This window comes from Stegostoma tigrinum, chromosome 27 (genome assembly GCF_030684315.1).
Source record: "Stegostoma tigrinum isolate sSteTig4 chromosome 27, sSteTig4.hap1, whole genome shotgun sequence".
Classification (NCBI taxonomy): domain Eukaryota; kingdom Metazoa; phylum Chordata; class Chondrichthyes; order Orectolobiformes; family Stegostomatidae; genus Stegostoma; species Stegostoma tigrinum.
The window spans coordinates 38,016,736-38,039,395 of NC_081380.1; the positions used below are offsets into that span (position 1 = coordinate 38,016,736).

At 39.5% G+C, this 22,660-nt stretch overlaps 1 protein-coding gene across 4 annotated transcripts in view; it reads left to right on the forward strand.

Moving 5' to 3' along the window:
* The window catches only part of nf1a (neurofibromin 1a), a 313,607-nt gene that overhangs the window by 20,215 nt on the left and 270,732 nt on the right, over window positions 1-22,660 (forward strand). For all 4 annotated transcript variants that reach the window (XM_059655316.1, XM_059655318.1, XM_059655317.1 and 1 more), the window contains exons 2-4: window positions 10,224-10,367; window positions 11,796-11,879; window positions 18,723-18,913. In XM_059655316.1, the coding sequence (XP_059511299.1) occupies window positions 10,224-10,367; window positions 11,796-11,879; window positions 18,723-18,913 (419 nt within the window). The remainder of the gene's footprint in view (window positions 1-10,223; window positions 10,368-11,795; window positions 11,880-18,722; window positions 18,914-22,660) is intronic.

Below are 22,660 nucleotides of genomic sequence, written 5' to 3' on the forward strand. Positions count from 1 at the left end.
AGATAACGGGAACTGCAGATGCTGGGGAATCTGAGATAACAAAGTGTGGAGCTGGATGAACACAGCAGGCCAAGCAGCATCTTAGGAGCACAAAAGCTGACATTTCGGGCCTTGACCCCCCTTCAGTAAAGGGGTTTGAGAACAAACCCATGTGGTTGATGGCACTGAATTTTTTTTTGACTGCTAAAATAGGGCTGTGTTGATTCAAGACGGACAAGAGGCTTTCAAGGTGGTTTTCACCACCTTCCTGAGGGAAAATAAGGGTGGGCGATAAATACCAGCTTACCCAACCACACTTCATATACATAAAAATAACTTGAGAATTATTAAGGGAATCATTGACCTAACATTTGCCTACAGCATCAGAGTCGTGATCAGCAAAAAATTCAACATTTGGTGATCCCATGAACTATACAGAAATCTGCAACATTTATGAAAAGAAAGGAAGATTTTATTCCAGCCTCCGGGTTTGGATGATCTCCTCTAAACCTCACACCTTGTTTCCTTTGTTGCTTCTGTTTTGGTTACATGAAGAATGGCTGAATTGTTCAGTTGGTTATTCAACACTATCGTTATAATTGATGGAGATTTGGAGTCTTAGGCGTTTTGGATTTTAGGTTCAGTAAGTTTGCAAAATCTGGCAAAAGCAGCCAACACAGGTTGCATTGAAACATTTGCTGAAGAGAATTTGAGTTGAATGATCAAACTAATTCTTGAAGGAACAGAAACTAGTTTTAAATGCTCATATGTCTTCACTCTGTATAATGGTGGTTGAATTGCACATCTTCGTTGTAATTCCCTTCAGGTTATATTTATCCACAACGTAAGGATACCTACTGAAAGCTACAAGATACGAGAGAGGCTGTTCAAGTCATGGTGGCTTTGATGTTGAATGCTGGCAGTGTGGCCATGCCAGAGAGAAAGCAGATGTCGGTTAGGGCTATTTTGGGAGATGAGTGTGATTAGAAGCCAGGAATGCCATTGCAAGGTGTGCAAAGCCTTGGTGCAGCCATGTTTAGAATGTTGTGTTCAGTTTTAAAAATTTAGAAGGACCAGAAGGACCATTGAAACTAGTAGAGAGTCTGCCTCTAATTTGAATTGACTTGAGTTTTGGATTCCTTGTTTTGCTTTTGGTCATATGTGTTGTTAAAACGTCCAGAGAAATCTCTTCCATTTCACTGCTGGAATTCAGCTCTTCTGTTTGTTCTTATGAGCATGGTGCCAAGGCATGTTCCGTGTGCTCTGGGAAAATGGAAAATCCTCAGTTGAATATCTCAGCTGTGAAGTGGCACCTCTGAGGCCCCCTTCATAACTGGATCAAAGTCAGACAAAATTACATGCTCATTTTCTTGAATAGCAGTTGGTACCTCTTGGGAAAAAGTGTAGTTAACTTAACACTTGGTGCTGATAGCACAGGATAACTTGTTTGAATGCATATGTTGTTATCTAACTTAGTTTGCTTTTATGATTGCCAAGGTAGTGTCTTTGTTTTTATGAGAGAATATAAGACTGCTTTAGAAATTTGCGATGGTTGCACACTATCTGCCTCCATGTTGATTTTAATTGAAGAAAATATATAAATGCAGAATCCTATTTTAGGGCAAAGGTTTACAATTGCAAGCATTGATGCATCTGCTCGTGTCTGGTTAGTAAATATTGGATAATTGCCTTGTCAAAGTTATACAGCTTGGAAACAGACTCATGGTCCAACCTGTCCATGCCGACCAGATGACCTAAACTGATCTCGCTCTGTTTGCCAGCGTTTGGCCCATTATCCCCCTCAACTTTTTATTCATGTCCCCATCTAGATGCCTTTTAAATGTGATAATTGTACCCAACTCTACAACTTCCTCTGGCATCTCATTCCATACAGACGTCACCCTCTGTTTAAATGTGGTCGTTTTTAAGTCTCCCTCAACCCCCCCCCCCCCCTCACTTTGAACCTCTGCCCTCTAGTTTTGGATTCCCCCTACCCTGGGAAAAATACCTTGACTACTCACCTTATCAATGCCCCTCATGATTTTATAAACCTATATAAGGTTACCCCTCAGCCTCCAACACTCCAGGGAAAATAGTGCCAATCTCTTCAGCCCCTCCCTATAGCTCAAATCCTCTAACCCTGGCAACATCCTTGAAAATCTTTTCTGAACCCTTGCAAACTTAACAACATTCTTCCTGTGGGAGGGAGACCAGAACTGAATGCAGTATTCTAAAAGTGGCCTCACCAATGTCCTGTCAGTAGCACTAGGAAAGTTGTACTGTTCAATGTGACTGGCATTTATTTTCAAGAACACAATTTGTATTTGGTAACTACCCGGTAGTTGTAGCATTTTATGCATTTTGTCAGTGAAAACACGATGCTGTCGATTTTGGCCATGAGTTCTGTTTGCTGTAGTTCAAAGATTCTAGTCTTTGCTGTAGTTTGTTGTTTGAAGAAACTGTTCGCTGAGTAAATACACTTCATTTGCTATAAAATGCACTTTTTACTGTCTGTTTTGCCCACCTCCAACTTATTGGCTGACACCTTGTCAAGCGACGTTCTCAAAATACTGAACGCACTGACTGCTCTGCATGGTGAATGTTGGCCAAATTTGTACCAGAAGCTTTTTTGTTTTTTTGCAGTTAAACTGTTTTGAGAGTTTGTGTTTTTTAAATAGCTTTGTTTATTCTTCCCCAGTTTTACTTTAGGCTAGTGGGTGAATACTAGTAACCTCATCTTGTTGAATTGAATTGAAGCATTGCCCCAATTATGCTTAAAGTCTAATGTTCCAAAAAATTTTTAAAAAGTACAAATACCGTGAAGCATCATGACCAGAGATTGTCTCTAAGTCTTGGAGAGCTTGAGAAACTTGTTGAGCCTTCAAGTACTGTTGGCCTGATACAAGCATGAAAATACAACTTGCACCTGCCACTCATAGTGTAAAGAGCTGAAATAGTGAATCTTTGAAGTAAACTCGTACTTTCTTTTCATTCCACATAAGCATATATCATCCATGAGCCTCTGTTCCTGCTTGCTGGATACCATTTCACTTATTGACTGACGCATTTAGGAGTGAAATGAGGAAGCAGTTTCTTAGACCTAAGCAATAAAGATTGAGAATGAGCCCTGTTTTTTTTACCCCCCCCCAACAAAAAGTGTTCACGAAGGCTAAAGGATGGGGTTTAATTTACTTTTTCAAGACTTAAGTTGATGAATTTTTGTTGGGTAAGGATATTAGATGTTATGACGTAAAGCTGGAGTGATTTGGTTTGAGACATCATATTGGGTTGTGGCTTAAATGAATTGTGGAGCAGTGTTGGGTCAAACTAAAGTAACTGGTGATTTATGTTTTAATGACTCCTGTAACCTCAATCTCCAAATGAGTTGTTATTCCTGTAGTCCTTGAAACCGCTTCCTGGATCCGTGTCCATGTCTCCCGAAACCTCAAGCTTTAACTGTCCCATCATATTTCTGAATCACACTCAACACTTCAGCAATCTCCGTCAAAGTCACGAATAACATTGTGACTTAGCTGTGTTCCTTCTTGACTTTTGGCAACCTTTGACACAGTTGACCACACATTCTTGCTTATTGTTTGATTGGTCTACAGTCACTTGGTTCCACTGTAAGCCACAGCTTTTCTAGCAACAGATTCTTATTCTGCTATCGTACTGTCGGCATGAAAGCCCTCTAGTTTCCTTGCTGCCCTTTCTCGTCTACATCATGCCACTTGCATATACAGTCGGTTCTGCTATAATGTGTGTTTCTTCAGCGCAAATTAGTTTTAATGTGATTGAAGAATTTAGACCATTATTTTTAGGATGCGAACCTTCCTTACCTGTATTGGCTATAATGCGATTCCTGCCCGTTAGTTTAAATGGCACGGCAATTGTGTGATTGTCTTAATACGAGATCAGATGATAACGAAATGTTACATTAGAACCGACTGTATTGTACCATTTACCTACATGCCAGATTCCATGTTGACTATGTTGATTGCAAATTCTGTCTCCCCTTCACTCTTTTAATGCCTTTATAATCTCTGCTTTCAGACTGCTTGCCCAGCATGTTGTTGAGTATCCCTTAATTTGTTCATCTTGAAAAATATCAAATCAGTTGTTTTGGGCCAAGAGCACAAATTCTGTCCCTTTGTCACTGTTTCCACCGATACACTTGAAGATTAATTTATCTGTTAGCTATTTTGAAGTCTTCTATGCTGAGCTGCAATTCTGACCTGGTAATCATGCCATTAAGCCCGACGATTTCCACATCAAACACCCCCCTATTTCTGTTATCTACCTTGGCTTTCTGCTGAAGCACTCAATTATGCCTTTTTTTTCCCAAAAACTTGACAATTCTGACGTTCTCACTGGCTTAATATCGTTTCTATCCTCCATAAACCTCTTCTCAAGTATTGTATCCTATTCTGTACAAAGGTCCATCAATGTATCCTCTTCCATCTGTGTAGCTGATTCAAGGCTTCTCAGTGCCTCAACAATTTCCAAACATTGCATGTAAATCCGACTTGGATCTCCCTCTCCCCTTCCCCCAACCCCTCATCTGCCCTTGGCTCTACAACCTTGTCATTGCAGGAGTAGCCACTTGAGAATATGAAGCTCTTAAATGGATGGAGATGCAGAACACGTATGGAGTGCAGTAATTCCATCATCGATAACATTAAGATAGGGCATGTGAGTGATACATTGCTGTGATAATCTGAGATCTTTGAAATATGAAGCAATAAACTGAAGATCACTTGAAGGACTTTGGAGTTCTTGGCTTGGACTTGAGTCCCTTCCCATAGAAGAAAAGATGCCCATGATGGTCATGAGTTGTGCACTTGCCAAAAGATAAAGATTACAGTTTACGTTGCTATTCTTTGGCTGATAAATCAGGACAAAGTGCTATAACTAAGAAATAGGTTTTGCTTATAAGTTGAAGGTTGATGACCTGTAATGGATTTGCTGTATCTACAATTGAGGAATGATTCTGTGATTGATCCAGAAGCCCTCAGTTATTAAAGAGGAACTGGTGATCCAAAAGTGTTCACCAAGTTAAGATATCAAATTAACCATGAACTTGTTACTGCTTGAAACTTGTAATTACATAGCTGATCAGGATATTGTGCTTTGCCATTTTTGTGTAAATTTATTGGCACCTGCCAAATGGGAGCAAGGAAATAATTCAGTTCAGTTTGCTCTGCCAAGTTGCAACTGCAGGGGTGAATCTTAGCAGTTGGAATAACCATGAACCCGTGATGTTATTATCGTCCCTTTGATTCTCTGCCCTACATGTGGTGCTCATTATCCATAGGCTTATTATTGTAACCTTCACAGCTGCGAGTGTAACAAAGATGGGGATACCTGTAATCAAATATTGTTTGGTAATCCCTGCTTCAGAACGCTGTTATTTCTATAAGTAAGCCTTTCTTTGAGAATGTAGATCCTTGGAGTAAACTAATATCCTCTTTATTTGCAAAGTTTAAAGTCGTTAATCTGCCATTTAGGCTGGAGAGGGGACACTCATTGACAACGTGCAGATATTTGAGTCTGTCCCGAAGCACGAGGGGTTTGTGCCAAGACGCCAGTGGTGGAAGTTGGTTCCTCAGAAGCGCAGGCTTGTCCTGAAGCTAGTTTAGCAAAGACGACTGCCACAAAGATAATTCAAACCTTACTGTTTGAAAGATGCATTTGTCAAAAGGAGCTTGTTTGTGACGTTCCATGTTTCCCGTTCTTTCATCCAAAGGATGTCTGTCAGATCTTTCTAAAGACATGGTTCTAAATGGGCTGCTGAGATGAAAAGCAGCACTAAGTGGGTTGAGTAGATATTATAAAGTGTTAACTGAGGTGCAGTATAGATGACTGCAAACAGCTTGTGGATTTTTGTCATGAGCATCAGACTGTATCCTGTATGTCTCGACAAATGGCATAAAAGCATGGTGGAAAAAAAAATGCCCAACATGTCCATGATCATCCAAAAACACAACTGTTAACATTTTGGGTGTAGGCTCTTCCTCACATCTGGAAACTATAAAAAAGCAATTTCCTGAATAGATCCGGGGCCTGGGGAACAGCAGAGTGGATGAAAGCCTTGTAAAAGTTCAATCAGATTTGGGTTAATGGGTTAAATGGATTTCATTGTTCGTATTACCTTTTTGCGACAGGACTCAGTACTCTGAGAAGCTGCTCTTTGTTATATTGTGAGACCTGCAGTACCACCATATCCTGAAACATTGCTTTTGTGCAACCATCTGTGCACCAAATGTAGAACCATGTGGGCTGTCTGGCTGAGAGCCACTTTTGGCACAAATGTAAGTTTCATTCTACTTAGTAGAAAGTACCAATGATAGTGATAGATGACCAGAAATGAGAAGTACCAAGGCAGAATGTTCAAGAATGGAACCACCCACAACGGCCATTATTTAAATAGAGCGCGCAGGCAGGCAATTCTACAGACATTGTCAGTGAGATCCTGCTGTTGTGTGTAGATATTATTGACAAGGTCCACCTGAATCAGGATCATTTAATTTTTTTTATCATCTTGTTCTGCAAACCAAGCGGTACTAAGACTAGTTAGTTGGTTCAAATTTGCAGACAGCACGTAGCTCCACATCAAATCTGGAACCCTGTTGAGCCATATGCTGTGGATACAGCCATTTGATAAATTCACTGAACTGTTGGATGTGTTGACTTTTAACTTGATTGGTCATTCCGTGCAAATAACGCTGTCTGTTGCTTTGGTGATAATGGGAACTGCAGATACTGGAGAATCCAAGATAGCAAAGTGTGGAGCTGGATGAACACAGCAGGCCAAGCAGCATCTCAGGAGCACAAAATCTAACGTTTCGGGCCTAAACCCTTCTTCAGAGATCTCTGATGAAGGGTCTAGGCCCAAAACGTTAGCTTTTGTGCTCCTGAGATGCTGCTTGGCCTGCTGTGTTCATCCAGCTCCACACTTTGCTGTCTGTTGCTTTGTTTGCTGGGGATGAGAAATGTGCACAACAGTCCTACTCTTCTGCATTATGCCTTTCTTTGAGTATTTCCTGCACCACATTTCTACTACCTTGCTGAAAGGTGGCATTCATGGAACCCAGGTTGTCTGCATGCAGGCCTAGAGTTGCAGGTGGATGCTGTTTCTAAAAAAAAAAGTTGGAAAATATGAGGTCTTTGACTTGGGCAGGGAGAGTATTGGGAGTAAGCTTGGAAGAAGTTTAAATTTTCATGCATCTATAGCCACCTCTCTTATAGCCACTTCACTTAAGGAACATTAATTGATCAAAGGGCCAATCTTCATCTGCCTTTTCATATCAATTTTGAAATGAAATTTACCAAGCAAGATTCATTTTGAGGTCTTCTGTGGTCTAATCCTTAAGATTAAATGCCACTGTTTCTGGCTTTGTCTGCAGGAATTCACTGTTTCAGTTGGATACAATGTGTTCACTGTGAGTTAGCGTCAGTTTTAACAAGTTTTATGCTGTGTGCACAAGTCCCGTATATTCCTTTGAATAGCTTGTTGAAATCTGGCCTGGAAATATCTTTGAAGAGAGTTGCGACATAGAATAGAATCTATTGTACTCAAGGGTCAGAACTGCAATTGATTTGCTTCAGTGTTCTGCTGTTAAATGTCTAAATTGCAAACAAGTTCAGTGTATTGCATTTTTTTGTTTACAAAAGGAAACGTTAGTGTATTGCTTTATAACTTCGACAAATTAGAGAACATACATGAATTTATATGTATTAAAACTTGAGTTAGCATGTGCTTCTTGGGCCCATGGTGCTATTTTGGAGTTGACAAACTATTGTGTGTGTATGTTGTGATGTCGCTGCCAAAATTTATTACTCAGGCAGAATCAATTTTGTTTATCATGTTGCTGTTTGAGATTTTGTGTAACTTTGCTGTATTTGTTATATGCCAACCATATATGGACTTAAAAGTTATTTATTGGCTAACTAGTTAAGTGGGGCATATGCAATATCATACTGTATCAAAAAGGTGTTTGAATTTTGAGTGCTTGTTGCTTCTCAAAATTCGTTAAACTTCTGATCCTCTGCTTCAAAATTGAGGACAGTCTTTATACGGTGCTAGTAACCTGCTTAACTTGATTTTTAAAATGTGTTGTGAAGTCTTCATAGAAGTGTGATAGTTGCATTTCCTGCATCATCTGTTTGAGGTGCCCAATTATGTGATAGCTGAATTTCATTTTGGAGTTGGAGTGTGTGTGGTGTGTGTGTGTGGTGTGTGTGTGTGGTGTGTGTGTGTGGTGTGTGTGTGTGGTGTGTGTGTGTTGGTGGAACACTTGAGATGTTAAGAATGGAGGGAGGAGGTAATGAGTATTGAAGGAATGTGTGTGGAAGCCTGGTGTGTTGCTGAGAATAGTTCCATTTGAGTGTGGGCTTTTGGCACTGGAGTGCAAGAATTCCTGTAATCAAGTCTCGTGTGTGAACGTTTACTTAATACATAGGCTGCAGTTGGGTTAGCTGTGTGTATAGATTATGTGCTGTGTGCTGGTTTTTGAAATTTGATAATCTGTTCTGTTTTATTATGTATTATGAAAATAGAAGGTTTGAGCTAGATGGATGGAATGCAGAGTTTCATTTTTTATGTATTTGAAAAAATTTACAGCATTAACATTACACGTTTCTGGTACTTAGAACTAGCCAGCTGCATTCTCAGGTCGTAGCTACATTCCGACTGCTGTCAGAAAGGAAGAAATTTGATTTGCTTCATGATCTGTGTGAAAGAATCATCTTGATTATATTTTAGGAAAAATGGACGCTACGGAAAGCTTTGACAAATGCAAATTAGGAAAATAACTGAAATAAATTTAAGAACCTTCTTTAAAAATCAGATTACATGAAGATTCCTTCAGCCATTTCATTAAATAGTTGTAATCTAATTGCATGAAAAAATATATAATTTGACCTGATTTTCACCCTGTTGTTTTTCCCCCACTATCAACATCTTTCCAAAGTTAAGCCTTGTTTCACAATAGAAGTTGTATCTTTGAACACTGAAGTCTACAGTAAATTGAGGGTGTCTTCACAGGGAAGTTTTGAGAGCTCCACAGTGAGGGATGTAAAATATACTAATGGAAATAATGCATTTATCTCTTGAATGGAGTTCCCCGTACTTTTTTTGCTTAAGTGTTCTAATTCATTGGATTGTAGTTCAAAATTTTAATTTAATCAAAATTGTTCAAATGTGTAATGATGCACCTCTGGAACATTTGGCACTTGCGATAGGGACAAGACCACTGCATTGGAAGAGCTGTAGTTGGTGATAGTCATGATTTGGAGCTGAGTAACTACTTCCATGTGCTTCACATCGCAAATCTGAGAGCCCAGTATGCTTGTCTGCGCAGCAAGGTCTGACAGCTTGGGTTTGGCCTGAAAGAAGCAGTGGCCATGTGTAAATTTTGTGAACTAATGAATGCCAAGGCCTGTATGTCAACCTGCCTCTGTACACATAATGAGTTAAATTTCATTTCAAATGCTTAATTGTGTAACCATTATTAATGACATTTATTATTGATGGTGTCATTTGATTAAAGGCAAAGGACAGATATCACTTCGAGTCCACACACTGCTTCTTATCGTACCTATGTTGCATGTTATATTGAATCAAAAAGACTACAACCCATATCATCAAACTGTTTCTTCTCTTCCTTTTTACTGTTCAGCAGCAGCAGGGGCACTACCTTCATCATGAATGCTGGAGATCAGACTTAGCAATAGTAGATTTATCAAGGCCAGAAAGGCTCAACAGTTAGTGCAACTGTTTTGATCAGAGCATTGAGTTTGATTTTGGTGATCTCATCATTGCGTAGGATGAATGCGATATAGAAATAAACCTAATCAGAGCAGCTGTGACTTCAGCTTCAATCCAAAGAACTAAGCACTTCAGAAGCTGCAAAGAAATTTTCTGGCCCACATTACCCAAACCACCTTGGTATGACACGTTTGTTAATTAAAGCTAAAATCTTCCCATTTGTCAGGAAAATATGACCTTTTAATTAGAACATAGGCGCTGCCATGATTTTGAGCTTTTTGGTGAATGATTACTTTTCTGTTTGGGAAATATTAACTTTGTTACATCTGTTTGATAATATAATTATCCATCCTTAATCTGTATGTGAAAGAATTATCACTTTGATCCAAGTGTATGCAAAGCTTTTTAGATCCATTCTACTAACTGGGACATCTACAATGAAATGATGTTTTTATTTCCAATTTTACTTCCTCAGCTTCCAATTAAAGGTGGGCAGCAGAATACACACTCCAAAGTTAGCACCGAACACAACAAGGAATGTCTCATCAATATTTCCAAGTACAAGTTTTCCTTGGTCATAAGTGGTCTCACCACTATCTTGAAAAATGTAAATAACATGGTAAGTTTTCTATTGTAACATAATGGGATTTCAGCAGGAGATGGAAGCAATTTGTGAGGGATTGTGGTTTGTTGAGTAAATAACTTGTGGTTACCCCGCCTGCCTCAAAATGATCTTTTTTAGCTCTTGTAAGAGATTGAATGTTGGAGATGGAATATTGTGTGTTTGTTTGTCTCTATACTATATTGAGGTTTTAGTTTTAGCTTGGCCCTTGTATCAGTTGACTTACTGAATTGAGAGTGTTGACCACAAGGATTATGTGAAATTGAGGGCTCCTCAAATATTTTGTATAACTTTAGCACTTTTTAAAAAAGGCATGTTATCAAATAGTGTTATCGGGACCTTAAGAAACTGAACTATTTTTCCCTGTAGAGGAATTGAGACAATAGATTAAAGCATTCTGAGTCTTATTTTCTCTGCCTTCTTTACTCCCTCTGAGGAAAAGAAACTTAATAGGGGTGCTGAAATATCATCTTTGCTCGCTGCTACATTTGGCAATTTGATGAGACTGAGGTAGAGGTGCCATGGCTCAAATTGGCAGCTTGCCATTAGGGAAACCTAATCATGATAACTGATAGTAGCGTGTCAGTTCTTGAATCCTACATTTGCAGCTTGCCAGTAGGCATTTTCACATTGTAACTTGGTGCCTTTTAGCTCCTGGGAAAATTATTCCAAAATTACTTCCTTGTGTTCACCAGTTTTTACAATTGAAGTCTGTTGCTGAGTTCTTACAGCCTAATAGAATCATTTAATCAGTTCCTTCCTTTATCTGTTCAGCTTAGGCTATTATGGTGTACAGGAAACAAAGATTATTAACGTGCTGAACAGTGAGGCAACATCTTTAATGTTGCTCTGCTTTCATGTAATGAATGCAGCTATTTCAAGGCTGTTTAGCTTTTAAACCTCATTTAGTCATTGTTGTTTTTTCCCCTCAGCTTCTTCTAATCTCATCTTTTCTAGTGATAACAATTATGAAGCCTTTTCAAACATTGTCCATAATTAACTGAAATCAATCCATCAGTTTGAATTGTTCAAACCAATGATCTTGTAATGTTCTGTGATGTGTGATTGTTGAGCAGCATTTGTTAATAATATGGAAAACCATTATTTCCATAAGTTGATTTTCTTAATGTAATGGAGACTGTGCCAAGATATTTTCATTCATTCTTTTCAGCACAATGAAGAATGCTTTGTAATGGTGACAAATTGCCATTAATAACTGCTAGTATTTGTGGTGGCTCAGTAATAGACCTTGATGAGCATATAACATCTCATGCAATGTACAAAAAGCATTTAACCAATTGGAGAACCATGCTGAATCCAAAAAAAAAATTGATTTGGCTACTTTTTAGAAACATTATGGGACCACTTTTTGATCTTAGACAATACTGTTTAGGGAAGTCTTAACATTGTGTTTTGTTCACTTAGCGAATATTTGGAGCAGAAGCTGAGAGGAACCTGTATCTTTCACAACTAATCATATTGGATACATTGGAGAAATGTCTTGCTGGAGTAAGTAACAAGTACTCTACGTTTCATTATGGATATCTAAAATGGGGGGAGTAGTTGATTTTGTGGAGAGAATTCAGTTTACTGGTTGTGAGTTGTGACGGTACTTTGTTACAAGATCAATTAAGGTTTGAAAAATGCAATCATTGTGATGGTCCTTTGTCTGACATGGATATATAAATAAATAATGTTGGTAGGCCATAAGAGAAATATCTTCAGAGAGTCGTATCTGGATGATTTAGGGAAGTTGTAGCTAAGTGGAGAGAGTAAATGCCGGTCAGGACAATTGATTCTGACGTGTGCGTTTATAGTGAGACAGTTGATGACCATCATTGACTGTTTTGTCGGGGCCAGGATATCTGCCTGCTGCCTTAGTTAAATTTAAGTATAGCTGGGTAAGCAACAAGAGCATCATAGTAAACATTAATGAGGCTTAATCTGGATCTCCAATTATTCATTTATCCCATGTAGGATACGTTGGGACATGCTGTGTTTTGTACGAGTGTTTCCTTGCAAATATTATGAACCCATTTTTAACCTAATCATCTTCCCGAAATGTCTGCAGTTTTTTTTTGATAAAGCCAGCTTAGAGTAAGCTTAGAAGAACTAAATTTATCAAGAACGAATACACATGTTTGGCTTAAATGCATCTGGCTTGTTCTGAGTTTACTGGAAAAAGCTTAGGCTTGACAGCATCTATGGAGAGAAAGCAAAGATAACATTTTGAATCCAGTGATTCTTCTTCAGAACTGATTGTAATTGGGTAAAGATTCGTATATATGCTGAGGGTGGGGTGGGGGGGAGCAGTTTGAAGGAATAACAATGGCGATGGAGCCCAGACACGGAGAAAAACAGTTGGGCTGATAAAGGAATGCAACACTGTCAGACTGGGAGAATCAAGAGCTGCTGATGAGGATTGTTAGTTGCTGACAGTGGGTTATTTGAGGTAGCAGACTTTGTGATGATAAGGCCTGATATGTGGGGGTTGGGTTAAGGACATGGGAGAAGGATGTAAAATTGTTGAACTTGATATTAAATTCGTGAAGGCTGCAGGGTTCCCATGTGGCAAATGAGATATTCTTGTTCCAAGTTGCACTGCACTGAACTTGGCCGGAGCACCGCAGCAAGCTTGAGACAGATGTTGGCAAGAGAACACGGTGTTGAAGCAGCAAGCAACAGGAAGCTCAGGGTCATTTTTGTGAACAGAACCCAAGTGTTCCACAAAGTGCCTATGCAGACTGCAATTTGTCTCCTACATGTAGAGCAGACCACATTGTGAGCAGCGAAAGTAGTTGACGAGGTTGAGTGAAGTGCAGGTCACCTGGAAGGCGTGCCTCAGGCCTTGGATAGTGAGGAGGCAAGAAATAATTGGCAGGTGTTGCACCTTTTGCAGTTGCAAAGAAAATGCAGTTTGGGGAGGTGTTGGGAATGAAGGAGGAGTGAATCAAGGTGTCTTGTAGGGATTGGTCCCTACGTAAGGCTGACAAGGGAGGGGAGCGGCAGAAATGGTGGCTTATAGTATTCTGGATAATCCAATATGGAAGATGGGGAAAAAAAATTCTGACTAAGAGTTGCTCTTTTTTTTGTGTGGGTATTTTCAGTGTTGGAGCTGATTTCCTTGAATACTTGGAGAAGTAATTACTATTTATTAGTTGCATTGTTTTGGAGCTTTGAGAAAAAGAGATTAAAATGACAGCACTTTTAAAAAGGGAGGAAGAGACTGCAGGGATCACGTGGGAGGTTTTAAAAAAAAGCAGCAAACTTGCACAGTTTAAATAGGCAGTGACAACATATAAAAGGCACTTGGATGGGTATATTAATATGAAGTGTTTAGGAGGCGTATGGGCCAGATGCTGGCAAACAGGAGTGGATTAATTTAGGATATCTGGTCAGCATGGATGAGTTGGAATGTAGGGTGCGTTTCTGTGCTTTGTGATCCTTTGGATGTGGTTGCTGGTGGGTTGGTAAGTGACAATGGGGCAGACCCTGAAGTTATGGAAGGGATGAGCGGCGAAGTGTGGGTGATGGGTTAGATGTGGCTGAGGACCCTTTAGCCCACAATGGTGGGCAATCCTTGATTGACAAGATGGACATTTTGGAGGCCTCCTTGGAAAAGTTGGTATCATCAGACCAGATGTGATGGAGATGGAGAAACTGGAATAATGGAATAGAGTCTTTACTGGAAGTGGGGTGTGAGGATATATAGTCCAGGTAACTGTTTAGGAGTCAGTCGATTTGTAGTGGACATTGGTGGCCAGCTTATCCCCAGAAATGGAAACGGATGTCGAGGAAGATTTCTCCCAGGCTGACCTTTACCTGTTGCATTGTCGGCCACTAGTTGCTCTCTCGCTGTCATGACTCCGTCCCAACCTGTTGTTTATTCGTCTCTACTCATCCCACCTCATCTTTTGCATATAAACCAATCTTTTCAAAGCTGCAACCTTTTCTGAAGAAGGGTCACTGGATCCAAAGCTTTAACTCTGCTTTGCCTCCACAGATTCTGCCAGACCTGATGAGCTTTTCCAGAAATTTATGTTTTTGTTTCTCATTTCTAGCATCCTCCGTTTTTTTTCCTTTCTCTTGTTTTGAGGTCCTGATGATTGGATGGGAGCTGTCTCTACTTTAGACTTGATGCATTCTGGCAGAGTTGTTTATGTTGGCTGTCTCGCTGCAGCTGAGACAAGAGATTGCTGTCCAAAGAATTGTGGAGTAGAATCCTTGATCTGCAGTTTGAGAGCTTTTTATGTGCTGCACTTGTTTGTAAATAACATGCTGTTCATTGTGTTCTTTTCCTGGGTTCTGAGTAGTAAACACCATTTTTGTTCTGAACACCCCATTAATTTATTAGATTACAAAACAATTTTCCTTTATCCACTGAAGTGGTGAAAGTGGATGGTTTGACATTCAAAGATGGGCCACGGTTATTACACGGTTTTGTTAGGGTTGCATTTGCGTTGGATATTGAGGATATTGAAAGAGTTTCCACAACTGATTTAAGGATCTCCAAATACCTTGTAAAAAGTGCCATAAGTCTAGTTAATTTTAGAGTGAAGTTTAATGTCAGTTTTAAGGATAAATAGCTGTTGAGCATTTTTTTCAAGATCAGTGTTAGTGAACCCTTTATTGACCCAATCTAAATCAGGGATATAACTGAAATGGGTATTTGCCAAATGATCAATTCCAGAGGGCGAATTGACATCCCGCTGCTATGCTGAATATGCAATTGACTACAGTACACAGTAGTACAAGCAAAATGACTTAGATGTCTTCCGTGCTTGGTTTAGACAGCATTGGGGACAGTGCATTTGATAGCATAAAAATAGTCAGAGCTATTTTTAGCCTAAGTAAATGGTCAAAACTCTGGCAGGCGGAGTTCTATATAAACAAGTGAGGTTATCTATTTTGCACTGAAAAAGGATAGATCAAGATACTTGCTAGATGGTGCACAGTTAACTACAGCAAACATTTAAAGAGACTTGGAGGTTCAGGTGCATAGATTTTAAAATGAAATGAACAGGTGTCGAAAATAATCAAGAAAGCTAATGGATTGCTGGCTTTTATATCTAGGGGACTGGAGTACAAGGACGCTGAGGTTATGCTACAGTTAGATAAAACTCTGGTTAGACTCCACTTGAAGTATTGTGAGCAGCTCTGGGTACCACACCTTAGGAATGATAAATTGGCCTTTGGGGAGTACAATGTAGGTTTACAAGAATAGTATCTAGACTTCAGGGGTTATGTTAGAAGGAGAGAGTGTACAAATTAGCTCTGTTTTCTGTTGAATTTAGATGGTCAAGGGGTTATCTCATGGAAGTTTACAGGATATTAAAAGACATAAGCGATAAAGATAAAACTATTCCCACAGGTTTGGGATTCTAGAACTAGAAGGCATAATTGGGGAATTATGGCAAGACCTTTCAGGAGACATGTTAGGAACTATTGGTGCAAAGGGTGTTTGATGTTTCGAACTCTTTGCCTCAAGTGGCACTGGATGCTTGTTTACGTGTTAATTTTGTATCCAAGATTTTTTTATTTCACGAGGTATGAAGGGATGTCGGCCAAATCCAGCTATCTCAAATTCGGCCACAGATCAGCCATGATCTCACTGATTGGCACAACAGGAGATCTGAATCTCCTACTCCTGTTGCTATGTAAAATGAGAACAAAGTAACTTATTTTCAGTTAGCTCACTAGCTTTTGATTGGGAATTATGTCTCGGATTTTTATACTCTGCAGCTGTTGGAGAACAAGGTAAATAATTGTTTTATTTAACTGTGCTGGATGCCAAAAATCTCCCCTTGCAGCTCTGCAGTGTCTTGGCATATTATGGCATCTTCCTGACCCTAGTATAATATGCATTGTTAACTTAACTTTGAAATGGAAGGTTGCAGTAGAACCCCAAACTATAACAAATTTAACGTAGAACAAATGTTTCATGGTGCTTAAGAGGTATCTTCAAATGAAAATGGACACCCTGCCAAAGATAGCATGACCAGCAACTTGTCTAAAAAAGTGGCTTGAAAGTAGATCCACAACAACAATATGTTGCATTTATGTAAGCACCCTTTTAAAGTAGTAATGTATTAAAGAGTAGTAGACTTCAGAGTTGGATGTAGGCTTCTAGTGGTGTGGTGGATTGGGCACCCAAAACCATTGGAAGAAGTTAGGGTCAGTGTTTCAAAGTCTAGAGGTGGTGAGAAGAAGTGAGGAGTGAGGCTATTTAGAGATTCTGAACATGAGAATTTTGGCATCACCGAAGTACTTTGGGTCTTGAAGGCTTTTTGTTTTTAAAGCATTTCACTTCCTTTGTAACTGGAGATATGATTAGCAAAGCCAAATTTGAATGCATGAAAATGCGCGCCCCTGTTCTAATCCTGGCTTAGTGCACAAAACCAAATCTCAACAATAAGAAGATTATGACCTTTTTTTCATTTTTGGCAAAATGTCAAGTTTCATTGGCTTTACCATATTATCTAGCTAAATTTTTGGTTAATTAGAAATTGGAGCTGTTGAGCAAGATGAAAGCTTTTATTAATTGTTTTCTATTCCTGTTCCAAAAGGTGTCAGTGTATAGTGATTTTAATTTTTGAATTTGTCTTGTAGCAGGTTGTATCCCTATTTTAGTTAAATGTATGAAAGCAGAGGAAAATAAAACAAACTTCTATCAAAAATTAAGCACCTAAATGCTAATAAACTGAAAGCTGTTCAGATTTGATTAGTTCACAAAGGCAGCATTTATTTGGGCCATAAGGTCTTCTGATGCAGAGGTAGTGTCTCTACCTATAGACCAGGTAATCTGCATTCAAGTCCCACCTGTCCCAGAGGTATGTTACAACATGTCTGAACAGGTGATTGAAAATTCGTTTTATTCAGCTGTACAGTTGGAGGTTGAGCTCACCGTTTTTGGTTTAATTTGAGTTCAGCATAGGATGGTAGTCACGTCCTTGCCTCATGGCTCAGGAAGGCAAATTTAAAAATGTTTCTGTGACTTTTGTATGACTGTGGCGTTCAGCTGAGTAAAGCTTTGAGCTTCCACAAGTAACTTGGCCCAACTACCCTGGGACAGATGTTAATTTTTTGAGCTCTTAGACTGACCAGTTAATGAGACACCCATGTGAATGTACCCAGCACAAATCAATTTTGGTGGAGAAAGAACTGCTTAGTTGAGATCCTTTTATCCAAGAGCAGTCCTTAGAAAAGTAAAATAACTTCTTAATCTAAAGTTTCCTCACCTGTATTATTTGTAAAGGCATGATAGTTTCTTGGTGTGATACATGTTTTACATTGAAAATACTTCTTCAGTTTGCTTTATTTACATGAAGCTAGTTGAGTGAAAGATAAAGATCCACTATTTGTATAGTAAGTCAATGTTTGCCTTTAAATTTGGATTGCTTACCACCAGTTGCTAAAGATGTCTTTTACAGGTCTTTCCGTATTCGGGTCTCAATTGTCTTGTTGGAGTTTCTGTTGGGTTTGAATCAGGGGCCGAAGACAAAGAGATGTCAATATATTTAATTTTAATACAGTTTGTTGCATTCTATCCTAAGATAAAAACATGCAGATGATTTTCTGAAAATCAGAAACTCCCTGCCATTGTTGAAGCCTAGTGTCGTCCTTCAGTTTTGTTTTTCTTCTTTTTTGCTTGGCCCAATTTTTGGTTGTGTGATGGAAGCTCTTAATTTGTCTGACTCTGACTAATTTTGTCTGCTGGACTGAGCAGTTAAGAACTGATCATGATTTTTAACTCAGACTTTCATTAGCAGTTAGTCCTGCCATAAATCTAACAGTCCTTGGACAGTCCTAAATCATGGGTATTAAATTGGGTTTACTGTTTTAACAATTGACTTCTCTGTAATATGCTTCTTTTAAGACTGATCTTAAAATCCCTTTTCCTTTTGCTTTTACTATCTTGTAGCTTTCTGATCTTATCATGCTGAGCAGTATGAAACAGTTCATTCAGCAATTTTCCAGATTGCATGGACAGATTTTCTAATCCAATTTACTGGTCTTTCAGTCTGGTCCAACTCCATCTCTGCACCCTGACTGTTGCGCTTGCTTTCTGTCTGCTTCCTAGTGTGGAGTTTCTTTCGAAATACTTTCTCCCTACCCACTACCTAAAACTCTTCAAAATCTATCACAATAGCCACATCATGTTCTATGGATTGGTATTAAATCTCTCTGCACCTTTATAGTATTGGGCTGTTTGCTTGAAAATAATAGTTTAATTAGCTTTGTGCCCCACCTCTGAGAACATAATATCATTACTGACTGTTATGAGTGTATTCACAGCATGTACGTTTATGATATTCATTGGCTTGTAACTGTTAATCTCTTGTTGGTTTGTAGCAACCTAAGGATACAATGCGGCTTGATGAGACAATGCTTGTAAAACAGCTACTCCCAGAAATTTGTCAATTCATCCACATGTCCCGTGAAGGAAACCAGCTTGTAGCACAGCTCCGCAATTCTGCTTCCGGGGTACTCTTCTCTTTGAGCTGCAATAATTTCAATGCTGTCTTCAGTCGAGTCTCCACCAGGTTAGTGCAATCTACTTAGGCTCAGGTTCTAGTAATTAATGTAAAAGACTGATGCATGAAGTTAACTCCTGATAAACAAATTACATTTACTAAAGATAATGGGAACTGCAGATGCTGGAGATTCCAAGATGATAAAATGTGAGGCTGGATGAACACAGCAGGCCAAGCAGCATCTCAGGAGCACAAAAGCTTCTGAGATGCTGCTTGGCCTGCTGTGTTCATCCAGCCTCACATTTTATCATCTTACATTTACTAAACTCCCTTTTGAGTCATTATTGGTACTGTGGTTGCCATAGCTTAAACCTGGGATTCTTATCTAATTTCTGCCAGAAATGTCTCTACATTAATGCTTCTTCCTGTTGGTGCTATGATTAACTGTGACTGTGTGAAACTTGAAGCAATTTTGCTCAGTGTTAAGAATCTCTATCTTTTTTTCAATATGCAAGAGCCAACTCCTCTGGTAGTTGAGTTGGAAAATGTAGCACTTTGTATGTGGAGGGATGGAACAAAAAAGTCACTAGTATGGATTGATTAAGAGGAGACATTGGGGTAATGCTCATGGCTTTGGACTAGACGTCTAGGTGCTCAGGCTAATAATCTGGTAATCAGGTTGAGATCCCACCATGGCAGTTGGTGGAACTTAAATTGAATTAATACTTTTGGAATTGAAAGCGAGTTTCAGTAATGATCATGAAACTATCAGTGCCTCACTAACTTGATCACATTTTTTGAGGATGTCACAAAGACGATTGGGGGAAAAGTGGTTCATGTCTGTGTGGACTTGAGTGAAACATTTGACAAGGCTCCTCATGGCAGAACAGTACAAAAGGTTAAGTCACATGGTATTGGGATGAGCTGGCAAGATGGAAATAGAACTGGCTTAGTCATAGGACGCAGAGGATAGTGGTGGAATGAGGACTGTGACTAGTGGTGTTTCGCAGGGATCAGTGCTGGGCCCTCTGCTGTTCATGATCTACATAAATGTTTTGGAAGAAAACGCAGCTGATCTGATTTTGTAAGTCTGCAGATGATACAAAGATTGGTGGAGTTGCAGATATTGAGGAGAGTTGTCGGAGGACGCAGCAGGATTTAATCAGTTGGAGATGTGGGCAGAAAAATGGCACATGGAGTTTAAGCCAGGCAGGTGTGATGGGTGCATTTTGGAAGGTCAAGTACAGGTAGAAATTATACAGTGAAGAGCAGAACCCTTAGTAGTATTGATATGCAGAGAGATCTGGGTTTGCAGGTCCACAGATCACTGAAGGTGGCAGTGCATAAAGAGAAGATAGCAAAAAAAAAGCCTATGGTATGCTTGCCTTTGGAAACGGCATGGAATATAGGGATAGCCAAGTTGTGCTGCAGCTTTATAGAACTTTAGTTAGGCCACACTTGGAATATTGCGTACTGTTATGGTCACCACATTACCAGGAGGATGTAAATGCTTTGGAGGGGGTACAGAAAATGTTTACCAGCATGTTGTCCAGTATGAGGGTTTTGAGCTCTGCAGGAAGCTTGGATAGACCGGCCTGGTTTTCACTGGAATGCAAGAGGTTGAGGGGTGACCTACTAGAAGTTTATAAGATTGTGAATGGCATGAATAGAGTGGAAAGTAGTGTGAGGCTTTTCCATAGGGTGGAGGGGTCACTTACTTGGGGACAGAGGTTCAAGGTACAAGGGTGGTAGTTTAAAAGAGATGCGGGAGGAATGTTCTTTCTCACACACTGTAGTGAGTGCCTGGAATACAAAAATGCCAGAAGGTGGTGGTGGAAGCAGACACAATGGCAGCATGTAAGAAGCCCCCGGATGAATACATGAATAGAAAGAGATTTGAGGAATCTTATAAGTGAAGACAGTTTTAATGTGGAAGGGCAAAATGTGACGGTGCAGACTTGGACGGCCAAAGGGTCTGTTCCTGTACTGTGTTGTTCTTTGTTCTTCTTTGTTTCTGTCGTGAAAAATGAATCTAGTTCACTAATGTTGGCTGGGGAAGGAAATCTGCCTACGCATGACTCCAGACCCATAGCAGTATGCTTAACTCTTAACTGTCCTTTGGAAAAACCAGGCAAACTATTCAGTGCCACTTAGACATGGCATTGCTCGTTGCCCTTCAGTGGAGTGACAGGGCTGCTGGAATTCAGCTTGTCTCTGGTTTAGTGTACAGTAAAATCTGTTGGGATTCTTTGTACAAAGATTTTGACTCTGATTAATGTAGGAAAAGACACAGGATTTAACAAGTCAAGTGAAAAGATATACATGAGTACTTGTGAGATAGGAAATATTTGTTTTGTACTGTATGATTTTTGCATTATGAGTGGTAGCTTAGTGTCAGCTGTGGCTCAGAGGGTGGTACTTTTACTTAGTCACAAGGCAGGGTTGCAAAGTTAGTTTTAATCAATGTCAGAAAACAAGTAATTGCTGCAGAATTATTATGAAAACTTAGCTCAATACGTGTGCTCTGGCTAAGAATGACTTCACTCCTGCTGCGGTTGACTTTAATGTCCAAAACTTGCTAGTGTTGTCCACATCTTGAAGAAAAACCAGAACTCATGTTTAAATTTATTGTTATGTGAGTGACTGAATTATTACTTGAATGTAATGGAATAATTGTCAAGTTTGATTGTTTTGGCCACTATGACGATAATATTTTTTATGTTTGTGCCATATGCCAGATGGTAAATCTGACTTGTTTGTTTTTAACTGACACAGAAATATTCAACAAATTGAAGTCAGTAACAGTTAGAATTTGGTACAATTTTTTAAGAGCTGTGGAAGCATTGAACGCCATGCCATTGATTGAGCAAACCATCAGATTTGAAGGCAGACATGTCCCTAGAGTCTGATGGCTGATGTCCTAGGGTCTTAATGGAAGTAGCAGCAGAAGTAGTGGATCCATTAGTTATACAAGTCCAAAATTCCCAGGACGTGGAAAAGATTTCAGTTGTTTGGAAAGATGTGAATACAGAAAGGGACAGAAATCAGAAGCAGGAAACTATAGACCAGTCAGTTTATCAGGAGTTGTTGGGAAATTTAGAATTCATTATTAAGGAAGTAATACCAGGACATTTGGAAAGTCAGAATGCAATTCTTCACAGTCAATGTGGTTATGATAGGTAAATCATGTTGACAAATTTGCTCAGTTTCTTTGAAGATGCAAAAAGCAGTGTGGATAGTGAAGATCCTGTGAATGTATATAACTGGACTTTGAGAAGGCATTTGATAAGATGCTGCACAAAAGGTTAATACATGAGGTAAAATCACATTGGGTGAGGGTAAGAGAACATAGAACATAGAACAATACAGCGCAGAACAGGCCCTTCGGCCCGCGATGTTGCACCGACCTGTGAACTAATCTAAGCCCCTCCCCCTACACTATCCCATCATCATCCATATGCTTATCCAAGGATTGTTTAAATGCCCCTAATGTGGCTGAGTTCACTACATTGGCAGGCAGGGCGTTCCACACTCTTCCCACTCTCTGAGTAAAGAACCTGCCTCTGACATCTGTCTTAAATCTATCACACCTCAATTTGTAGCGATGCCCCCTTGTACAAGCTGAAGTCATCATCCTCAGAAAAAGACTCTCACTGTCCACCCTATCTAATCCTCTGATCAACTTGTATGTCTCTATTAAATCCCCTCTTAGCCTCCTTCTCTCCAATGAGAACAGACCCAGGTCCCTCAGCCTTTCTTCACAGGGCCTGCGCTCCAGACCAGGCAACATCCTGGTAAATCTCCTCTGCACCTTTT